Genomic DNA, 23,784 nt, shown 5'->3' on the forward strand with positions numbered 1-23,784 from the left:
AGATAATTACGATGTATTATTAATGAATTCGTCTAGTATTAATTTTGATTTTAGCATATTTCAAGAATGAGTTAATAAAATTTTCTCCTAAAATTTAATTTTGTTAGCTGAAGTTTGACTAGTTTTTTCCTTTTTAATCTTATGCATTTTAGGATACAATGAGACATTTTTAATGCATTTTATTGACCAATAAAAATACTTAAATTTTTTAAAAATTAAATATGTAGATAAATATATTATATATATAATTTTTTTTTACAAGTGAGGGCCTTCTTTTATTTGGGGGATTTAGGCAAATGCATCAATTGCATCAACTGTTGAGCTGGCCTTGGTTGAAAACTCAACAATGTCAAAAGTATGTTTTGCTAATATACTAGTATAAGTCCAAATTCGATAAGGATGGAGTGTAAAATATATGTTTTACACCATTTAATAAGATATTGTCATATCCGCATTTTATTTAAAATTCAATACATCCTACTAAACTTAATAACATCTCAATAGACTCCTAATTTAGTTGGATTTATATATATGTATTGGTATTGGTTGGGTGTGGTTGTGCTTATTCTTAAATATGTAATAAGATGATGTAGCATGTTGGGATTGTAGTGGTAAAACATGGGTTTTACACCACATTCTTACAGAATTTAATCTCTATTAGTATAGGGGCCTCAAGCCTCGGATCCCATTATTTGGGTATATAAATGGACCTATGGCCCAAGCTGAAGACTAAAAGTGTCCGAGAAGGGGTAAACACTATTAAAAGAGACCATATTGACAAACGGAGAAGTCAATTTAGATCATAATGACGCAGGGGGTCGTGCCGAGAATAAGAGCCACCTCGGCTGACCGATGCCGAGGTCTGTAGAGATGGTCTGCTATCTAAAAAAAGGTCACAGAAACACTTAGTTGATACGGATAAGCATTATGGAAGCTCAAGACATGGAAGGATCCTAAAATATCTAAGGAGAAAGCAGCTACCTTTGCATTAAATGCACTGCAACTAACTCCCTGGCCGCATTAATGTGGAAGTGATACCTGAATAGTGGATTTCAGTCTTACATCTACTACGTGAAGACTTATGGGAGGTGCTGATGGGACAAGTATCAAGACCAACCATCTGGCATGCACGTGGAAGATAGGGATGAAAAGGAAAGGAGTATAAAAGGAGAGAGGGGGAGCGAGAAAAGGGGATCGAGGAAAAAGGAAAAAAACACTGTAGCACTCATGAACCAACTTTGTAACCAAACCAGAATAATAAATAAGAACAGACATCCTCAGACTTTGTCGAGGACGATTTTTCTTCAATACAGATATTCTTCTTTTAATTCTCTTATCATTTGAATCCATTATAATGTTCGTTTGATTAACTAAAGCCTAGTTTTCCAACTCATTCTCTATAAATTCATTGTATTGCGCTTTTTTGGGCCTAAGTCCATCCACATAGTGGGCTGGGAGTTCAAATTTGGTCATTACAATTAGTATTATGTTTTAATTTTATAAGATATCATATTTATTAATTTAGTTGATAATTAGTTGGTAACTTGTGCAATACATGGATATGTTTGAAATAATATAATTTTTGCTATCACATATATTTTATGTTTGATTAAATCCCTTGTGTTTGTATTTAGGATATGTTTAGTAAACTGTAATAGATAACGTAATGTAATAACTATTCCTATGGTTTAGTTATTTTGTAGTTTGATTATGTTTTTATTAAAGGGAATAGTTATTTATTATAAATAGTTATTCTTTAAAATGAGGAATAACTATTCCTCCCTAAAAATGTTGTAATAGTTATTCCATAGTAGGTGTAATAATTTCTAAAATTAATATATTAAAAAAATTTTCCATAAGCACATAATAATTATGAAAATAAAAAATCATAAAAAAATAACTCATCACGCTCTCAAATTTAGAAAATATTATTTTTTTAGGAAATATAATTATATGAGTAAGATATCTCCTAAAATAGATCTTAAGTTTTATTCTAATATTATAATTCACAACTAAACTTATGAATATTGATGAGTACATAAATTCGTATCGTCTAGACAAATCATTGGACGACCAAAATGCCATAAACACGCATTTAATGCATGAGCTGTTACCAACGGACAGACGCGTAGACATGACCATTGATAAGATCATCAATTGCCTCATTAAGCTACCGAAGGCGTTACCGAAAGCATTTGAGCTACCATTGAAGGCCTCCAACGGATAGAAAGATGGAATCTATATAAACTACCTCAGAACCTAAGAGAAGGTACATGTATACATATACTGATATAAGCTCTCTGTTATTATCTCTCTCTCTTTCTCTCAACATTTGACTTTATCGTTGGAGGCTCATTGGCTAGCACCATGCCGGTGACTTTGGAGGGAGAAACATTTTTGTTATTTCATTGCACAAGTAACAAACGTATTTTCATCGGATTCAGTCTAGACGACCATTTAACTAACAAAATAGTGCTTCATCAAATATGTCTAGTTATACTTATTCCATTACAACGCATTTTATTCTCAATAATAAAGATTAGCATTCCTGTTGTAATTCCCATTCAATATACCTAACATGCTCTGAATATCACATATTTTGTTTACAACCAATCCCAAATCTAGGAAAATAAGGAGGGCTGCATTAGGTTAACGGCCATTGTAAAATTTAGTCATTCTATTATTAATTAATCCACTAATAGCTTAAAGAAATGTAGCTCCTATTGATGAAAATATGGGGGAGTTACTTGAGATTATTTGGTCATGTTTAGAGAAGAACGATTAATGCATTAATAAGAAAGGGTGAGTTGATTCAAATTGAGGGAACAAAAAAAAAAAAGTCCATTGGTTGAATATTGGGAAAAAGTATGTTTACGAGTGATATGTGGCATTTTTTTTTTTTTTTTTTTTTTATGAATTCTAAAAGCCCAGTTTTATAGTAATTCAGCACTCGAAGTACCAAATTAATATTAAAGTATAAACTACATTGAAAAAAGTACAATATTCTAAAAACTTTTTTTTTTTTTTGGTTGAGAGAGAACCTATGAAAGAGAATCTATAACGTTCGCTCTTGATGATAGCTTTTTATCATCAGATCAAGATACCGATCGATTTTTGGTATAGACAGGAATTGAACCTCAGATCTCTTATTCATTCATAAAAAACATTACCAGTTGAGATATATGGGACCAACATATTTTGAAAATAACTTAACTGATAACTTATTTGAAAATTTCAAACATCAAGGGTTTTTCTATAGTTGACAAAATTCAAAGACAAGGGCTGACGGTTTTTTTTTTTTGATAATCACAACCATTGGCATTTATGTCACGACTCAAAATCCATCGTTTATGTCCTTAAGCACATGGCCAGAGAAAGACCTTATGTCAAACCTATGCAAATTATTCCACATAATAGGATATACAGAGCACATCTAGACGACATAAAAGTCACAGAATAAAATACCTCCTCAAAAAATGTCTCCCTTACATAAGTAAAATAAAATTCTTAAGTTTCAACCAACACAATAATGTAATCAAAATCCCTAATAATAAAAGAGTTTCCAATCATAATGAAACGAAATAAACAATATTTCTATGTGACTAAGCAATAACTTTATATATATATATATATATTTATATCTGTGTGTGTGTTTTACAATATTGTTTCGAGGGATATACTGGGAAATTTACAATTAATAAACAGATTAATTTCTTTCAAATGACCAATTAAAAACATAGTCCAACAAAGTAATCTACTTTACAATACATATAAAATCTGAGCAATTATAATTATACAAATGAATACATAAAGATAATCAGTGACCTGTGAATCACTCTACCGTCTACAGTCCTGTGAATAGATATTTGCCAACATATTTAAACCCTATTGGTAGGGTAAAATGACACTATAGTAAGTAACAGATGGCCATCCCCCTTCCCCATGTGTGTGTGTGTGTTTCTCAAATAAAAAACAGACGGCCATGTAATATATAACCCCATAAACAATATGCTAAACTCCACAGCTAACCAAGTTTCAAATACAAATAAATATTTATGAACTAAACCATATATTGTGTTAAATATATGGAGGTGGAGGTCCCAACCTCCCAAGTTCGAATCCTACAATGAGAAATGCTTGGGAAATAACTCTATGCTCTCGACTCATACTTACTAACATATTTGATGGAACTGGGTGCACAACTATGGCTCATTTGGACCCCTTGCTCACACAAGTTGGGGCCCAACGACTAGAGTGTCACTATGGTTACACCCAGGTGAAAGACACCAATTATGATCTACCCATTTTTTATTTAGGAAAAAAAAAAAAAAAAAAAAAAAACCCATATATTGTGTTACTACCGTACATGTTCAAATCAAGTCTAGGTTATCAAAAATTTTCGAATAGCATCATAATTCAAATCAAATATCACAGTAACCCACGTAACGTTCCAAAATGAAAAACAATTATACGAAAGTATTGCTAATATCATAAAATATATATGATGGCGAAAACTGCTGAGTAAATGCAACATTGATTGAAGGTGCTAAATGCATAGACTTATACCATATTAAAATAAGTACTTCACAAATTGTTATTTTCATCAAAATACCTTGGTCGTATATTGGTTAGTAATAAGTAAGGTAGAAGAATATAATTATATATAATGTTAACAATATAAAGTGAAAGAGAATGACTGAATAGTCTGTATATTGATGTGTGTAAAACAATGTACAAAAGAAAGCCTTATATAGGCTAGGTATGTGTGCAGTACAAGTAACATGAGTGCAGTACAAGTAATATACTGGACTAAGCCCAATGGGCTAATCTAGCCTAATCTATACACTAACATCCCCCCTCAAACTCGAGGTGGCAAGGAGGAAGCCAACTGGAGTTTAGATATAAGATCTCGAAGACGACCAGGCGGGTGAGACTTGGTAAAGATATCAGCAGGCTGGTCAGCAGATGAGATGGAGAACAACTTGAGATTGCCTTTCTTGAGATGCTGGCGAGTGATGTGACAATCGATCTCAATGTGCTTGGTGCGTTCGTGGAAGACATCATTATGAGCAATGTAGATAGCACTGTGATTATCACAATAAAGAGGAGTAGTAGTGGGCTGTGGAGAATCCATGTTAGCCAAGAGCCAGCAAAGCCAGACAAGCTCTCAAATGGTGTCGGCAAGGGCATGATACTCAGCCTCAGTACTGGAACAGGAAACAACATCCTGCTTTTTGCTATGCCATGAGACAAGAGAAGTACCCAACAGGAAACAGAAACATATGATAGAGCATCGATCAGTCGGATCACCTGCCTAGTCCGCATCTGAATAAGCATGAAGCTCAAGAGAAGACCGAGAAGAGTAGTGTAGACTATGATAAAGTGTACCCTTGACATATCGGAGAATCCGAAGAATAGTAGCATAGTGAATAGAACGAGGGGCATCCATGAACTTACTAACCATACCCACGGCATGTGAAATATCCAGACGAGTAACAGTGAGATAGATCAGACTACCAACCAACTGACGATAGCGAGTAGCATCAGATATAGGTTCACCATCCAAGGGTGTGAGCTTTGCATTGTATTCCAAAGTAGTGGAAACAGTCTTGTTGTCAGTGATACTGGCTTTGGAGAGAAGATCAGAAGCATATTTAGCTTGGGAAAGATAGTATCAATCAGATGATGAGGTAACCTCAAGCCCAAGAAAATAGTTGAGAGTGCCCAAATCTTTCATCTCAAAATGCTGACTAAGAAAGTGCTGAAGAGAGCAGATACCTGCAAAATCATCTCCAGTAATAATCATATCATCAACATAGAGAAGAATAAGAGTGATACCAGCAGAGGATCTTCGGATGAAGAGAGCAGTGTCATGAGGACTCGAAGTAAAACCCTGCTGAGCAACAACTGAGCTAAACTTTTCAAACCAAGCTCGAGGAGCCTGCTTGAGGCCATAAAGAGCACGGCGAAGGCGACAAACTTGACTGCTTGAATGTGGATAGCCAGGGGGTGGTTGCATGTACACTTCTTCTTGAAGGTCTCCATTAAGGAAAGAATTCTTCACATCCATTTGATAAAGAGGCCAACGGCAAACAACAGCCACAACAATGAGACATCTGACAGATGTAAGGCGAGCAACAGGTGCAAATGTTTCCTCATAGTCAATGCCATACTCCTAGGTAAAGCCCTTGGCAACTAGGCGAGCCTTGTATCATTCAACAGATCCATCAACCTTGGTCTTGATCTTCTAAACCCACCTACAACCTACTATAGACTGACTAGGAGGCAAATCAACCATATCCCAAGTGTGATTTTTATGGGCATCTGGTTCATCATTCATAGCTTGCTGCCAAAAAGGGTCAGTATGGGCCTCACGATAGGTGTGAGGTTCATAGAGGGTGGCAAGGGCAAAAGAGCAGTGATAATCAGAGAGATAAAGGAGAGGAATGCTTACCTGAGTGGAATGACGAAGTTCAGGACCATCAAGAGACTTAGGAGAGGGTGGTGCCACAGGATCCAAGACAAGCGGGTCATATGCCGGGGACAAAACCAGATATGAGTCGTTTGGAGAGGCAGCTGATGTTGAAGAATCCGCCACAAGCTCAGGATAGAGAGGGAGGAAAAGATCAGTAAAAATGGGAGACTCAGAGGAAGAGGATGTAGGAAACTGCTGAAGACTCGTGAAAGGACGATGTTCCCAAAACTCAATATGACGGGAGACACGAAGACGATGAGAAATGGGATCATAGCAGCGAAACCCCTTTTGAGATACACCATAACCAAGGAAACAATAGAGACGAGCACGAGGTTGGAGCTTTGTTCATTCATGAGGAGGAAGAGAGACAAAACAAGCACAACCAAAAACCCGAAGAGAGGAGTAGTCGGGGGTTTGATCATAGAGAAGCTCAAATGGTAATTTGTTGTATGTAGTTGGTGAAGGGATACGATTAATGGTGTATATAGTAGTGAGTGCAGCATCACCCCAAAAGCGCTCAGGAAGAAAGGCACAAATGAGAAGGGTGCGGACAACATCAAGAATGTGACGATGTTTTCATTCTGCACAACCATTTTGTTGAGAGGTGTAAGGACAAGACCGCTGAGTAAGTGTACCATGATTGTTTAAAAACGATAGGAAAGATTTATCATTATATTCTTGAGCATTATCTGATCGAAAAACTTTGACGGTGCAATTGAACTGTGTTTCAATCATTTTATGAAATGTTTGGTAAATAGACATAAGTTCAGACCTATGGTGAAGTAGATAAATCCAAGTATATCGAGAAAAATTATCCAAAAATATGACAAAATATCTAGATCCCCCCTCAGTAGGAACGGGTGCAGGACTCCAAATATCAGAATGTATAAGATCAAAAGGTGTAAAAGAAAATGAGTCACTATTATTAAAGTGTAATTTTGTTTGTTTACCAAAATGACAGGAAGTACAATCAAAATTTTGAAACTAAACTGAACCTAAATGACCTTGAGAAGCTAACAACTGAAGACGAGATAAGGATAAATGACCAAGACGAGCATGCCATAGATCAGGTGAGGAGGTGGCAGTGGTAGCAGCTGCAGAAATAACTTGTGTAGGAATCTTCAAGTCATGAACCTCAAACATGCGACCAACCTTACAGCCTGTCCCAAGCACTTGACCCGTCCGGGGATCCTACACATCCACACCATGATTAGTAAATAGAAGATCTACGCCTAATTCACAAAGTTGACCAACAGAAAGCAAATTAAAGGATAACTTTGGGATATGAAAAGTATCACTAAAGGATAAACAAGGAGAAGAGATTATTTTTTTATGACTAACAGGTATAGGAGTTCCATCAGCAGTGTAAATGGTGATTGGATGTTCTAAGGGTGCCTAATCAGAAAATTGAGATTCATCAGGAGTCATATGGTTATAACATGCAGTATCAAAAAATCAAGGTTGTTTACCTGAAGTGACAGAAAGGGTAGTGGAAGTGCGGGATAAAACCTGTTGAACAACTGCCTCAATATCAACCGTAGTAAGTGAGGAAGCAAAATATGGACCTGTAGGAATTGATGGATCGGAAGGACATACAGCAGCTGCCCGAGGAAAAGAAGCTTTATTCTGCTCTTGCATAAATTTCTACATTTTGCAACAAATTGAGATGTCATGGCCTTTAGCACGGCAAAACTCGCAGCCAGTACCTTTGGAAGACTAAGAGGTGGGACGCCTAGAGTTTACTCGTAGAGGAGCAGTGAATGCAGCAATGGGAGGTTGTGGAGATGGTGTAGCCAATACATGATCAGACGATGACATGTGATGAGTAGGCCGACGATTTTCCTCAGAAATGAGCTCCTTGACTACAGCATCAAGAGAAGGAGTAGGAGACCGGTTAAGCAGAGAAGCCCTAGTAGGCTCAAAATCCTCACGCAAACCCATCATGAAGTGCATAAATTTACGGCGATCTCGATATTTGACAAAGAGCTCAATGTCCTTAGAATACATTAGTGGAGGATCTGCAGCAGAGAGTTGTTCCCACATAGTAGAAGTCTGAGAATAAAAATTAGAAATAGATTGACCTATCTCTTGGCGCATTTGATAAAGTTTTGGTTTAATGTGGAACTCCAAGCTTGAATCATTAGTACAATTATAGCGATCGGCCAAAAATTTCCAAGCAGCCTCAGCAGTTTCAAGATGAGGAAGAAGATTATGAATGGAGGGAATAGATGTATTGATAAACCAAGACAAGATCTTACTCTAAATACTCTCCCATTCCTCTAGGCGTTCTTCATAATCATCTGTTGTAACTGTAGTCTTGGAAGATTCTTCAGCAGCTGTGGCTTTGGACTTAGGGTTTGGTACTGGCTTAGGAATTGAACCAGTCACATATCTCCACAGTTTACGACCCTTGAGAAAGACGGTCATATTCTGAGACCATGCATGATAGCTAGTAGGACCATCCAACATAATGGTGATAGGACATATGATGTCTCATTCATTTTGTTGAGCCATAATGAAGAAAATGACCAAAAAAATGAGATTTAGAGACCTCAAATGCAGAAACGGAGCCCAAAATCGGAATCTATGCGAAAAACTGAGCAAGACAGGTCCTGTTGAAAATTTTTAACTTTGGTCAAGTCAACGGTCAATGGTCAAAGTCAACGGCCCGATCAACGGCTCAGGATGCTGACGGTGTGCTAACGTGGCAGGGTGACGTCACCCTAGGGCTGACGTGGCAGCACGTGAAACGTAGCAGGCGCGTAAGGCGTGTGGACTGGCACATGTGGCACGTCGCGTGGACTGGCATGTGAGGCGCGTGTGAAGAGAGACGGCGTGTGGCAACGCGTGCTCGTGAGGCAGAAACTTCAAACGATGCGTGGCGGCGCGTGGAAAGTTGTTTCTGGCAGATTTTTGTTGGGTTTTGCTCGGGATCGGATGATCTGTCGATCTGTGCCTTGGCTTTGGCAGTTTGATCAACAAAACTGATGAAATCCGAGTGTTTTAGGGGCTGTGGGCGTGACGGCGATGACTCGCTTCTGACAGTGACTACTGGATGAAGGCGAGGGCAGCGAAAGAACGCCGGAGATTTCCACAGGAACCAGGAAGTCAGAGGAATGACTCTGATATCATGTTAACAATATAAAGTGAAAGAGAATGACTGAATAGTCTGTATATTGATGTGTGTAAAACAATGTACAAGAGAGAGCCTTATATAGGCTAGGTATGTTTGCAATACGAGTAAAATGAGTGTAGTACAAGTAATATACTGGGCTAAGCCCAATGGGCTAATCTAGCCTAATCTATACACTAACATATAATAATAATTATAGTTTTTCAAATGGTTTTGGGATTATAGTAAACGAGGGGTACGTTCAGAAAAACTAATACTTACGCATGTGTTTATGTGCTTCTCCCTGTCCAGGTCCAAAGTCAAATGAGTTCTTCCCCCACACCTTAAGTAAATAGAAACACACTTAATTTAGTCAGTCATCAACAATTCAATCTAGTCAAGAGATAAGAGTACAAAGACCAAACAGACTTAGAAGACATAGAATCACAAAACGAGAACTAAGTCAATAAAGTTATAGAATAAGCATTGCTGAAGACCTGAAACACACAAAACAGGAAATCGATGCCAAACACACAGAAAGTAATAGGCATTACAGCTCTCTCTATCAAAAATGAGTAGCAAAGTGTCATAGACAACAGACATTTCAACACAATATCATGAAAGTGATATACACAGACAGAGTCAAATAAGGTAAGAAAACTCAGATAAGTTAAAACACCATGTGAAGCAACTCTGAACAAGTCATTGGCAACAAAAAACCCATTCAACAAACCCAACCAAAAGACCAAAATATTCACAACAAAAATAACAGTCAAACAAATGACATTCACAATGATGAACAACCCAAAACACAATCCATTATCAAAACACACAGATTCAAGAATATAAAACTTAAAACATGAAATGTGAAGTGAAAGATAGAAAACCCAGACCTTTTTCTTGAAGATTTGAGAAGAAAAAAAATGCAAAAATGGAGGTATCACAAGAGTGAACACGGAGTGTTTCAAAGAGAGAAACGGAGAAGACAATGAACAGTCACAAAGTACGAGGGAAAAACTGAAAAGTTTTTTAAAACTGACTTTAAAACGCAAAACATGCGTTTTTCGCGACTAGATCAAGTCGCCAGTAAGTCGCCAGGGTAAGCCGTGAAACACTATGAAACAAGATTCTTTAAAAATCTTCTAAGTGTTTTCGCAACTGGAAAATCTACCCACGAGGGAGTCGCGAACTGAGCTGTGAAAATCTCTGTGTATCCCTCGCGATTGGACCTTCCACCCACGAACAAGTTGCCATACTAAGCCGCGAAATACGCAAAAACATAAATTTTGAAAAATTTTCTAAGCCTTTTTTGCGACTGGGATGCTGACTCGCCAGTGACCCACGAAAATCTCAAAGTGAGCTTCACGACTGAAGCATGTGATTGGACCAACCCACGACTTAGTCGCCAAAACAGGGCAACACTGTTTTGAAATTTTTGACAATTTTGTAAAAACAAAACACTTTCAAAAAATAAACTAAAACTCTCAAAAATCTTTATGTGTTTGATCAACAAAGATTAAGTATGTGAAAACACATTTAATCAAGTACAATCACACAAATGAATATGACATTCATTGAATATAGACTTATGTGTTGTGTGTGGATATAAAAAATGAGATAGTCCTTAGTCCAATGTAAAGTTTCAATGATCAATTCAATCAAGGCATACACAACTAGCACTAGATAATGTGACCTATCTCAATTATAGAAATATGCATATATGACCTCCCACATGCACTTGATAACAATTCTTTGAAACTTTTCATTTGGCTCCATATTCAACATATCATTTGCACTTTTTTTGCAAAGAAAATCTTATTATGAGATAGATGTCTGAAATTTTTGATATTTCATATCTCAAAATCAACAAAACCATTCACTAATAATTCATGACAAGGTTGAAGATCTATTTACAACAGTCACATAGATTTCAGAATTTCTTTCACAATGATATGAGTACATGAGATACAAGCTAAGCTCGTTAAATGCACAAAGCCATTAGTACAAAAGTACAAGGCAAAAACATGCTTTGAGACAAAACTCAACAAAGCTGATCAAACTTTTTAGGATTTTATACTTTTTATATGTTTTTGGATTTTTGACATAAAAGTAATAAAAGATGGATCGAAAACAATGTAAAAACATTTTAGAAACAAAAACAAATAAACAGACAGCAATTCAATCAAACAGAAGCAAAAAGCATACAAGTAAACATAATCACAAAGCATAGGAAGAATTGATGCATGGAGATATTGTAATACTTATGCATGAGTACCCTTTGTCACCCACACGTCACGTGAGTTTGGGGTGATATCCTTGACTGATTGGGTATGAGAGTTGGGACTGTCAAACCTTCGTGTGAAGCTTTCCAGGCAATTGGTGAAGACACTGATCATCTTCATCACGTCCATCATTCCTAGATCACGGTCTTGACTTCTTGGTTGCTCACCACCCCAAGACCTCATATCATTTCTTCTTCCTCATGACCGAGGTGCACTTGCATTGTTGTCTTCTCTCAGCTTTTGACAGTTGGGTATGGTATGTCCTTGCAATCCGCAATAGTGACAAAGATAGTTCGTTCTAGGACCTTGTTGTGATCTTGAAAGTGATCTTCCTCTAGCTCCATATCTGGATTCTGATTGATTACAGGAATTAATTAACACCCGTTGATCAGCCGCATTCTTCTTCCTCTCAGCCTTAACTTTCTTAGGAATAGGCTTATCCACAGCTGTCTCTTTGGCCTTTACAAACTTCACTTCTTTAGTGACATTTGCTGATGAGCTACTTCCTCCGGCATATCCCAATTCGGACTTGTCTGAGGCATGTTTTTGAGATGAAATAACATCATCTAACTTCCTAGAGGAGACCCTATCTATTTTAGCATAAGCTTGCACTACCTCTTGCTCAAGAAATCTCACTTTTGTGTAAGCTTCTGATAGCTCACCATTAAGTGTTTCAATCTCACGCTTTGCCTCCTTGTATCTGACCAGTAGACTTTTATAATCCTCCTCAGCTCTTTTCATCTTCTTCACAGTTGCCTTTGCCACCTTTGTATACTCACCCGATTTCTCAAGGAGTAAGGCGTAATTCTTTTGAAAACTAGATGTATCTTCATCTTCTTCAGCTTCTGATTCTTCAACTACCCCAATAGACTCCAAATTAGAATGTTCGCCAAGTTCCTTCACAAGTGAACCCAAATCATCCAATGATTCCATATGTGCAATGGTAATAAATGCGGAGTAGTTTCCTTCTCCGTCGTAGCTCTCTTCAAAATTAGAATTTGAAGAGTTTATATCACTCAGCATTGCGGCATACGCCTTGCCTTTCCCTTTCAAGAAATTAGGACACTCCTTCTTGAGATGTCCATGGCCATTACATTCAAAACACACAATGTCCGAAGGAGATTGAAAATCCTTCCCTTCTTTCCTCATAAACTCTTTCCTATCACCTCTTGAAGATGAAAATTTCCCTCTGTTGAATGGTTTCCCACTGTTCTTCATTTTCAAAAATTTGCGGAATTTTTTCGTAAGATATGCTACTTCCTTCTCCACTCCATCTTCTTTGAAAGGATCATCCATTCTTTTGGTGATGGTTTTGAGAGCAAGCGATTTACTCGTCTTGTGGGAAGACAATCCCAGTTCATATGTTTAAAGAGATCCAATCAGCACCTGAATTTTGATCTTATCCAAGTCTTTACTCTCTTCTATGGCTGTGAATTTTGCTCTAAAACTTTCAGGCAAGAACCTCAAGATTTTTCTCACCACCTTAGTATCTTCAATCTTCTCACCAAGATTGAGCTTAGCAATGAGAATTTCGTTGAGCTTCCCATAGAATGAATCAAACGATTCATCTTCACCCATCTTGAGCTCTTCAAACTTGGTGGTAAGCATTTGGAGTTTTGTGTCCTTCACCTTCTTAGTTCCCTCATAAGTTGTCTCCAAAATCTCCCAAGCTTCCTTGGTCACTATCATGTGAGATATCCTATGGAATTCATCTGGAGACACCACAAAAAATAGCATTTAAAGCTTCACTGTTAGCATTGGCTGCCGTAAGACCTGCCTTATCCCAAGTAGCTTTAACAGCCTCCAGCCTAGTCCAATCGACTTCAACCGCATCTCAAGCGGTGTCATTAATAGAGCATAGAAATGCCCTCATTCTAACTTTCCAGAAGGCATAATTATTACCATAAAAAAATGGTGAAACATTGAGAGATTGAGACCTATCCATCTCAACAAGGGGTTAAGGATCACACTCAGGTATTAAAACCACAACAAGTGTACCCGCTCTGATACCAATTGAAAGTTCAATATGTGTATAAAACACCATTGAACGTTTAGACCCCAAATTACAAAATATCAATTCAAGCTTATAATTAAACAATTAATGTGTGGAACATGAACATAAGCCAAACACAGAATTGATAACTAATCTAAGCCAAATATAAACACATCCACAGCAGTAAATATAAGGCAAAGATAAAGGGAAGGAAGATGCAAACACACGGACAACACATGATGTGTTATCGAAGAGGAAACCGAAGTCCTCGGCGTAAAAACTCTCCGTCGCCCTCCAAGCAGTCAATAATCCACTAGAAAATGTAGTTGGGATACATGAACAGCAATAGACCTTCCAAGCCTAATCTACGCAGGTACCTAAGCCCTCCAAGCTTCCTGCTCCAACAAGGTTGCGTTGAACCTTTTTCTTTTCTAGCTTACCGGATTCCGCTACTAGACTATAGCATCAACCAATGTATATTGGTTCCCTCCTAATTGCTTCCCAAAAGCACTAAATAAACCTTCTCATAGACATGGGTACGGTGAGATAAGAATTTGGCAAAGAACCTCTCAAGGGTATGACAATGGAGAGGAAGAGAGTAGAGGAATTTGTAGAGACTCTAAGGTAAAGATTGTGGATGAATCAATCTTGTTTTTCTCTCAAAAATTCTCTTTGGAAGCTCTCTCAATTTCGTGGATATAAGGGTCTATATATAGTGGTATGTGTTTGAAATACAAAGAGACCGTTTTTGCCAAATAGGGTAAGTTGGCGGCTTGACCTCACAGCTTGTCCAAGTCGCGAGTTCAAGTCGCGAAGTAACAACCTGGCCAGTCTGAGACTTTTGTCCTGTAGTGCGACAGCTAGCACGGCCTTTCAGCTTCCCTGTGTGCCTCTCACGTGCCTGCAGTTGGCAACTTGCCAGTCGCGAGTCAGCCGCGAGTCCTAACTGCAAAACTCTGCTTCTTTGCACAAACTTGAGCCTTTCTTCACACTCTCTTCACACACTACCCTTACATAAATCCCATCTAAATACAAGGTTACTAAGAGCTAAATTACAAGCAAATTGGCACAGAATAAAGCCAACAAGATGATTAATAAATTTCAACCTTACACAAGCTTTAACAACTCCACCAGGGTGAATTTTTCTTTGTATATAGGATCAACAAAGTATTGTGAGTTGTGACTAATGAGTATTGAGGCATATCAATTGCACCTCATACAACCATACCCTTAGGGGCCATTTGGTTTGATTGATGCTACATTACATTGTGATGTTAGATTATTGTAATCTTGGATTCATTGAATTACATCTGTAGAAATATAGCATTACTATATTTGGTTCACTAGATTCATTACTAATATATATCATTGCTTTGTCATTACAATTTTTACAATGAATTTCCAAAAATTTCCATCTAAAACTAAAAGTAACTACATAAGATTTTATTTTTAAAACAAAATAATTGAACAGAATTTTATTTCACTTTCCTCTTCTTTCTCACCAACAAAACACCCCAATATCCATAAGAAATTAAATAAAATTCTCGCTTTCTTGCAATTTCTCACAAACCAAACATTAATACAAAGCAACTAAACAACATTCTATTTTACTTGCCACTTGGTTTTTAAGCTAGATGCCAAATTTACTTTAGAATAAGGTATTAAGTAAATGTCGAGAAGTTGAATTGTCTAGTTTCCAAATTGTTGTAGCAGCCTTGAACGCCAGTATGGCAATCGCCAATTTCTTTTCCATTAGTAACATATATGTCACTTAATTTATTTGATGTTGCTAGATATCTGTATACGGCATACATTTGAAGGTTATAGTCAAATTTGAAATTTATGAGCTATTGAATAAATCTCTAATTTTCTATAATTTGTGCGTTTTTCAATTAGAATCATTAGTTAAATATCTTTAACTTTCACAACTTTAGTAAATATTCAAAATCATTGTCAAAAGCTGCAGTTTTTCGTCATCAGTTGTTTACTTCACCAGGCTCAAATTCATCTGGCATTGAGCTTAGGATGACAGTGATGTTCTTTTTGTGCCTTTGGTTTTAATGGGGCAGTAAAAATATAGATATAGATTATTTTCATGAAATTTGTACAATGACTAGAGCTCTCTCAGACTACTCATCCTCTTATTGGTACAATTACATTTCAAAATCAAACCTTTACATCAGGAGGTTGGGGGGCAAACTCAAGACTATAGGTAGCCAATTTGCTGTAGTCTTCACGTCAGAATTTGTATACAAGACTAATGAAACAGAGAGGTTCATGTATGTGCATGGAGCCGCTAGCAAGTCCGTGTGATGAGACAGGCATAACGTGTCCCCCAGGGCCTAGGCCATGAAGTAATTTCACCGAAGCCTCACTCTTGCACAAACTTTGCAAGTCAAGTCACCAAGTCCGTGTGCGACGGACACAATCTTAAAGTGCCCCGACCATAAAGTAATTTGACTACCTTTACCCTGAGTCTTCCTCTTGCACAAACGCGTGGATCCAGCAGGTCCGTGTTAGTGGGGCACAGAGCACAATGTGTGCTAGAGAAAATTATTGGAAATGCTCCTAGAGAGCACGGAAACGCGGTGCTATTTCCCTTCACATTATTGGTGAATCCTACTCTGAATTTAGCAGAATTTACCATGAGAGTGAGAAGAGGGAAAAACAAAATTACTGTGCTTTGAAAGCACTTAATAATTCTAAATAATATGAAATAATTGCATCTCAACAAAACTAGATTCACAATTAATTTCTTCTTTATTCTACATCAATCACAATCTCTCAAATTTGTAATTATAGAAGAAATTGATTTCAACCAGCTAGCCTTTCTCCGTTAGATTATATGTTTTTATTATATCATTTATGCTTATAAAATTTTAAGAAGTTCAAAAATCAATTGCTATGTCATTAAACAAATATAAAATTTCAAATTTTTGTGATTTAAAATTGTGTATAAAAAGTAAGTTTATTGATTAAATAGTAAATAACATCCGATTTGAACGAAATTTAATATGCATGTTAAAAACATAAGGAACATGAAATTCAACGGTTAGATTTTCAAAATTCACACTCAAAAAAGAGATATATGAGAAGTTTGAAGAGTTTCTCTCCAAATTAGTTTGGAGAGAAATTTTATTCATCTGAGACTACTCATCATCTATACCATTAATTACAATTCAAACTATTTCATCTAGATCAGAGGCAGGACATACTCAAGACTAGTAAGTAGTCCTTTTCCTTTTCCATAGTGACTAGTAAGTAGTCCTCCTCTTTATTTATTTATTTATTTTTATAATAATAAGACTAGTAAGTAGTCTTGAGTAGTTAATATGCCTTAGTGTCACCGCCTGAGGTGATGGTTTACCATTGTTTTTTGCCAAATGGTTTCGTGGGTTCGTACTAGATCTTGGATTCAACTTCTACAATGAGAAACCCTAATGGAGTATTGGTGAAACATTGGCTTAGTGCTCATTGATGCCTTGGTAGTGCTTGGGTAACTATGGTTCACTAAATCCCACGGATAAAATGCTATTATTGTCATGTGTAGGTAGGGAAAATATAGTTTGAAATTTAAATTAAATGTGCTATTTTTCAGGTCAAATTGTTTGATTATTACATTTTTTCAAATTGATATTTCTCATTGTTGTCATAGTCCATCATCATTATTATTATTATTATTTTATTGTCAATGCTCCTCTCTTAACACACACACACATATATCTATATATATATATGTATATATATTCTTTTTTGCGTACTAGGCGCAGGATAGGATATATGGCAACATAACTTTATTTATATAAGTGAACTTAGGATAACTAGTAACCTCTTACTTTAGGGTTATAGAAAATTGTTGTAAAATTTATTACACCTTGATAAAATATTTTACTTGAAATGTATTAGAAACAGTTATTGTTTATTTTCTTTATTTATTTATTTTTTGATGCATTGGAAGTTTTAGTTGTAGATACTAATTAATTTAATCTTGATTCTTTGTATAATTCTTATTATTAATGGACAAAATGTTTATTGTTCTTACTTTGGCCATCCTAAAATGAAATCTGGGTTCCATTCCATTCTTGACAGTACCCTAATTAAATTAGTTTTAGCCTCTAAAAATTGCATGGTTTATTATTTGTTAGTGAAAGGTTGGACCCTATGGATGGGAAGCTTGACATAGTCAAAAGATGAAGGAAGGATGACTAGTGATGAGACTGACGAAGTAGATCATGAAAGAGGTAATCTGGACCGACGAGGAAAGCCTTCAATGACGAGAAGACACTTTACTGACGTCTCTGAACATTTCATTCAATAACATCAATAAATGATAGGGACGGTTACAAAACTAGTCGGACAGACCGTTGGGACAAAGTTAAAGCCACATGATGAGGCCAGAAAATGTTACCCAGAGGGATATTAAATCACCATAATTACCCAACGGCTAGAGCCTACAACAACATATATAAAGTGATGTCGCGGAAGCCTAAAGAGAAGCACACATGATGCTCTCTTTGATGGACAGAAACTAAACTGTTAGTTCCTGGGTAGTAAACCTCGAGTCCACGAGGGGTTCCTTGAATCCACAAGGTGATAGGTCTGGAATCCACCAGAGAACACAAAAAAACACAAGTCTGAATTTTTATTGATAATAAACTATGAAAAACGTTTACAGACTTAAGGGCCTATTTAAGGGCTCCTTAAAACTTGACAGACAAGAAAATATAATCTAAAATAACTCTTAATTGATATCTAACCATAACAGGAATAAAATTTGACCTAAAAACCATTAAATGTACCTAAAAATAAGGAAATAAATCACCTAAACTTAAAATAACTTTTTTTACATAAAAATACCAAAAATAATAAATTACAATAATTAAATAGTAAATTGTGTCCTACATCAGACCCCTCCACTTGAAACAAACTCGTCCTCGAGTTCATCTTTGAAATATGAAATCTCCCATGCCAAGAGAACAAATATGTTGAATACTTCATCTTCTTTGTCTTCTTGCCAAACTTGAAAGTCATTAATTGGGCAACTTGAACTTCTTCTCCCTTGATCTTCATGTAATTGACAATATTCACCAAATAAGAGTCAACGATTAAATCAAATCTTTCCACCCCAATAAAATCAATAAACTTTGTTTCGGTGTCTTCCAATAAAATAATAGGAGTTTGAATGTTGCAATCATCTAACTTGATTTCATCGAGATCGTTGACAACTTCCTCTATAATTTCTTCTTTAATGGTCTCTACTATCTCAACTTTAAGATCTTTCTCTATAATGGGGTCTTCATTAATCTCCTCCATAATCTTGATTTTAGGTTCTTCTTCTATAACAAGGCATTCATTAATTTCCTCACAAATCTCTATATTTTCTTCTTTGACTTCTCCATATTCTTCAAGAACGATATTTTCTTGAACATGTAATTCTTCCTTTAATGGTGGAATATTTGGCTCTTCAAAATAATTCAAGTATGAACTTCTTGGCCAATAATAATCTTGTATTGTATACGACAAGATTTCTTCACAATCCAAAGGATAAAATTTGATAGCAAGCATCTTTTTCATCCTTGGCCATGATCGAATTTTATCTTTACCTTGTCGGATTCTATCAGATTGTACTCGTTCCCACCAACATAAGGCATACTTACTAAGTTTATACAAAGCAAGTCCAACTTTTCTCTCATAACAAAAACTTCTTGGCCAATAATAATCTTGTATTGTATACGACAAGATTTCTTCACAATCCAAAGGATAAAATTTGATAGCAAGCATCTTTTTCATCCTTGGCCATGATCGAATTTTATCTTTACCTTGTCGGATTCTATCAGATTGTACTCGTTCCCACCAACATAAGGCATACTTACTAAGTTTATACAAAGCAAGTCCAACTTTTCTCTCATAACAAATATTCTCATAGTCAAATAAATCCTCTAGATCAAGTAACCAATCAAGAAAATCTTCTTTTAAAAAATAACCATTAAAACATGCAATTCTCTTATAAGGTCTATATGAAATTTGCTCACCAATAGGTTGCCCGTGAGTTATGTCTCCGCTGCAGTTATCCCTATTGTTTCCATTCTTCAACGGCGCCATCCTAGCATAGATATTTGTGAGTGCTTGTTGGACGTCACGTAATACTTGCTAAGTTATTCGTCGTTGTTATGGTGGTTACCGTCTCGCCGGTTAGCAATCAGACCAGGGTAAAACCTGGCTCTGATACCAACTGATGTCGCGGAAGCCTAAAGAGAAGCACACACGATGCTCTCTTTGATGGACAGAAACTAAACTGTTAGTTCCTGGGTAGTAAACCTCGAGTCCACGAGGGGTTCCTTGAATCCACAAGGTGATAGGTCTAGAATCCACCAGAGAACACAAAAAAACACAAGTCTGAATTTTTATTGATAATAAACTATGAAAAACGTTTACAGACTTAAGGGCCTATTTAAGGGCTCCTTAAAACTTGACAGACAAGAAAATATAATCTAAAATAACTCTTAATTGATATCTAACCATAACAGGAATAAAATTTGACCTAAAAACCATTAAATGTACCTAAAAATAAGGAAATAAATCACCTAAACTTAAAATAACGTTTTTTACATAAAAATACCAAAAATAATAAATTACAATAATTAAATAGTAAATTGTGTCCTACATCATAAAGCCCTCACACTCCCCCAAAGAAAAGGTATGAACATATTGAAATTGATACTATTTGATTGCTTATTCTTGAGTAAGTCTTGACACTAACTTTAGCATCGGAGACGTTGTGGCAGGCACCACACCGGTGACCGTTCTTGAGAAAACATCTTTGCAAGAGGCCGAAGATCGTCCCTGTCTACATTCACTGACTGACGAATTCACACTTCATCAACTAGTTATAAAAAGAAAAGGAAAATTTTAAAAAAAGAGAAAAAAAAAAGTAATAAAAATGTAGAAAAACAGTGAAAATCCGATTGCAAGTGAAAAGTTGGCTAACAAAGTAGAAAATATAAAATTTAACCAGAAAGCTTGTTACACACTCGTCTACACATACATTTTTTTGAACTAAAATTCTAAGTACAGTTTTTATCCTACAAGAATTTATACGCTTCAAGAGTCATTACAAGCCTTACATCTTCGTCGTCCATTTTGCTCTTCTTCTTGCACCGTGTCTTACAGGCTACAGCTACAGTCGATGGGCATGAGCTGGGACAGGCGTGGTGTTCTTCTTTACCTTTCTCTTTCTCTAATACATTTTTCGTTTGTCCTGCCACGATATTATTCGTCGGATACCGACCAACCTCTCTATAATCTCCAACCTGTGCAATTCAGAGACGGATCAACTGTGCGAATCCTCCATGAAGGTGGATCCTCCAATATTCAAGGACCAGGATTTGCTTTGGGCTTCTTCTGTAATCAATCCAGTGACCGTTATCTATTATCCATTTTCATTCTGTTTTACAAAAGCTTCGACGAGATTCAGGATACCGTTGGTCCACAAGTAGTATGGTCTGCCAACCAAACTAATCCGGTTAGTAATGCGACAGTCCGGTTGAGTTCAGATGGAGGTTTGGTGGTACAAGAAGCTGATGGAACTATAGTCTGGACGACGAACATCAATAGCGAATATAGGCCGATCTTAAACTTAACGGACACGGGCAACCTCCAGCTGTTAGGTGACAATGGTTCAACAGTTTGGCAATCTTTTGATCACCCATCCGACTCGCTGCTTCTTGGGCAAAAGTTGTCGGTAGGGCAGAAACTCACTTCTGCTGCTTCTGCCACATATCAGATCGAAAGGGGATTGTTTTCCCTCTCTCTCGATATTGATGGGTTGTTTGCTTTCAGGCAATCTAATGAAGGACCGGAGCGATATTATCATCATGATTCATTTAGCACCAGTTATGTTCAATTTATGAATGGAAGCTTATCTTTCTTCACAGTTGATGATAAATTATCTGGGCCTTATAAAGATTTTCTCATTCCTTCAGCATTATCATCATGGCAGTACATGAGATTTGAGTCTGATGGACACTTGAGAGTGTATGAATGGAAACAACAGAGTTTAGAGTGGAAGGAAGTGGCTGATCTTCTCACGGCAGATATTGGTAACTGTGGTTACCCTACGGTTTGCGACGGTTATAGTATTTGCTCGAACGGCAAGTGTAGTTGTCCTGAACCCAAAAATGATAGAAGATATTTTCAGCAAATCAATGACAGTCAGCCTGGCCGTGGATGCTCACTAGTTACTCCCTTGTCTTGTGAAGCTTCCCTAAATCAAAACTTTTTAGAGCTCAAGAACATCACCTCCGTGACTTTTAGACAAGACCTCGAAGTAGATTCAGAGAGTTGTAAAGAGGCATGCTTAAAAAATTGTTTGTGCAAAGCTGCCATTTTCCAGAAGTACACTTGGGGTTCCTTTGTCGGGTTCTGCTACTTACCATCCCAGAATTTTTCACTGAAGCACGCTGAGGTGAATGATAGTTATATCAGTACAACATACATCAAGGTGCAGAATGTCCCAAGAGCTGTTCCTTCTCCAGAGCAGAAAAACCATGGAAAGAAAATAAATCACTTTATAATAATAGTGGGATCCGGCGTTGCATCTTTGTTTGGTCTGTTTATTTTGATTGGAATCTTCTTTCATTTGTTTCGGAAGAATAAAGATTCTAATGAAGCTGAGGAGTATTATTTAGATCATGTACCAGGAATGCCCACAAGATACTCTTTTGCAGATTTGCAACTAATGACAGAAAATTTCAAGAAGAACATCGGGGCAGGTGGATTTGGCACAGTTTTTGAAGGCGCTCTAATTGATGGCACTAAAGTTGCTGTGAAGCGGCTACATGGCTTCAGTCAAATCAAAAAGTCATTTCTAGCCGAGGTTGAGACAATTGGCAGCATTCATCATTTCAACTTGGTAAAATTGATTGGATTTTGTGCTCAAAGCTCTCATCGACTTCTTGTTTACCCGTACATGTCTAATGGGTCTTTAGATAAATGGATTTTCCACAAAACTGATGGGTTTACTCTGGATTGGAATAAGAGAAAGAAAATCATTCTTGACATAGCAAAGGGACTCACTTATCTCCATGAAGATTGCAGTAAAAAAATTGCTCACTTAGATGTCAAACCTGAGAATATCCTCTTAGATGAGAATTTTAATGCAAAAGTTGCTGATTTTGGTTTGTCTAAATTGATTGATCGAGATCAAAGCCAAGTTGTAACAATCATGAGAGGAACTCCTGGCTATTTGGCTCCAGAATGGTTGAGTTCGGTAATAACGGAGAAAGTAGATGTCTATAGCTTTGGTGTTGTGCTATTGGAAATATTGTGTGGACGGAGACATTTTGATCGATCTCAGCCTGAGGAAGCAATGCATTTACTAGGATTTTTCAAGGAAAAGTTACAAAAGAAGCAACTTTTGGATTTGGTTGATAAATACAATGAAGATATGCAATTACATGGAGCAGAAGTTGTGGATATGATGAAGGTTGCTGCTTGGTGTTTGCAAAGTGATTTTACAAAGAGGCCTTCCATGTCAGTGGTTGTTAAGGTTTTAGAGGGTGTTGTGGATGTTGAAGAAAACATAGAGCATAATTTCTGCAATCCACCTATTTCAAACCCAAGAGCAAGAGTCATGTATCATGAAGTAAATGTTGGTAATGCCACGGCTTTATTGGATTCAGTTTTATCAGGACCACGGTGACAATTGGCAAAAACATTTATCTTTGTTGCATGATGAGTGAGCCAATCTGTTTGTAATAAATTTGTTCCAGTAGTGATTGAATTTCCCAGTTTCCAAATTGTGGGAGCAGGTTTGAACCCAAAGTATGGCAATCGGAACTGACTGCTCTTATCTTTGACATATTTGTCACTTAATTTATATGATTTTGCAACAAATATTTTTACGACATACATTTGAAGGTGA

General features: G+C 36.7%; 1 protein-coding gene across 1 annotated transcript; it reads left to right on the plus strand.

The window, feature by feature from the left end:
- Window positions 1–21,048: 21,048 nt before the first annotated feature.
- LOC111995847 (G-type lectin S-receptor-like serine/threonine-protein kinase SD2-5) lies at window positions 21,049–23,562 on the plus strand. Its single transcript, XM_065768103.1, has one exon. It carries the CDS (start codon window positions 21,049–21,051, stop codon window positions 23,560–23,562), a length of 2,514 nt encoding a protein of 837 aa, XP_065624175.1.
- Window positions 23,563–23,784: the final 222 nt, after the last annotated feature.

The sequence above is a fragment of the Quercus suber genome, unplaced genomic scaffold (genome assembly GCF_002906115.3).
Source record: "Quercus suber isolate HL8 unplaced genomic scaffold, Cork oak 2.0 scaffold_887, whole genome shotgun sequence".
Lineage (NCBI taxonomy): Eukaryota > Viridiplantae > Streptophyta > Magnoliopsida > Fagales > Fagaceae > Quercus > Quercus suber.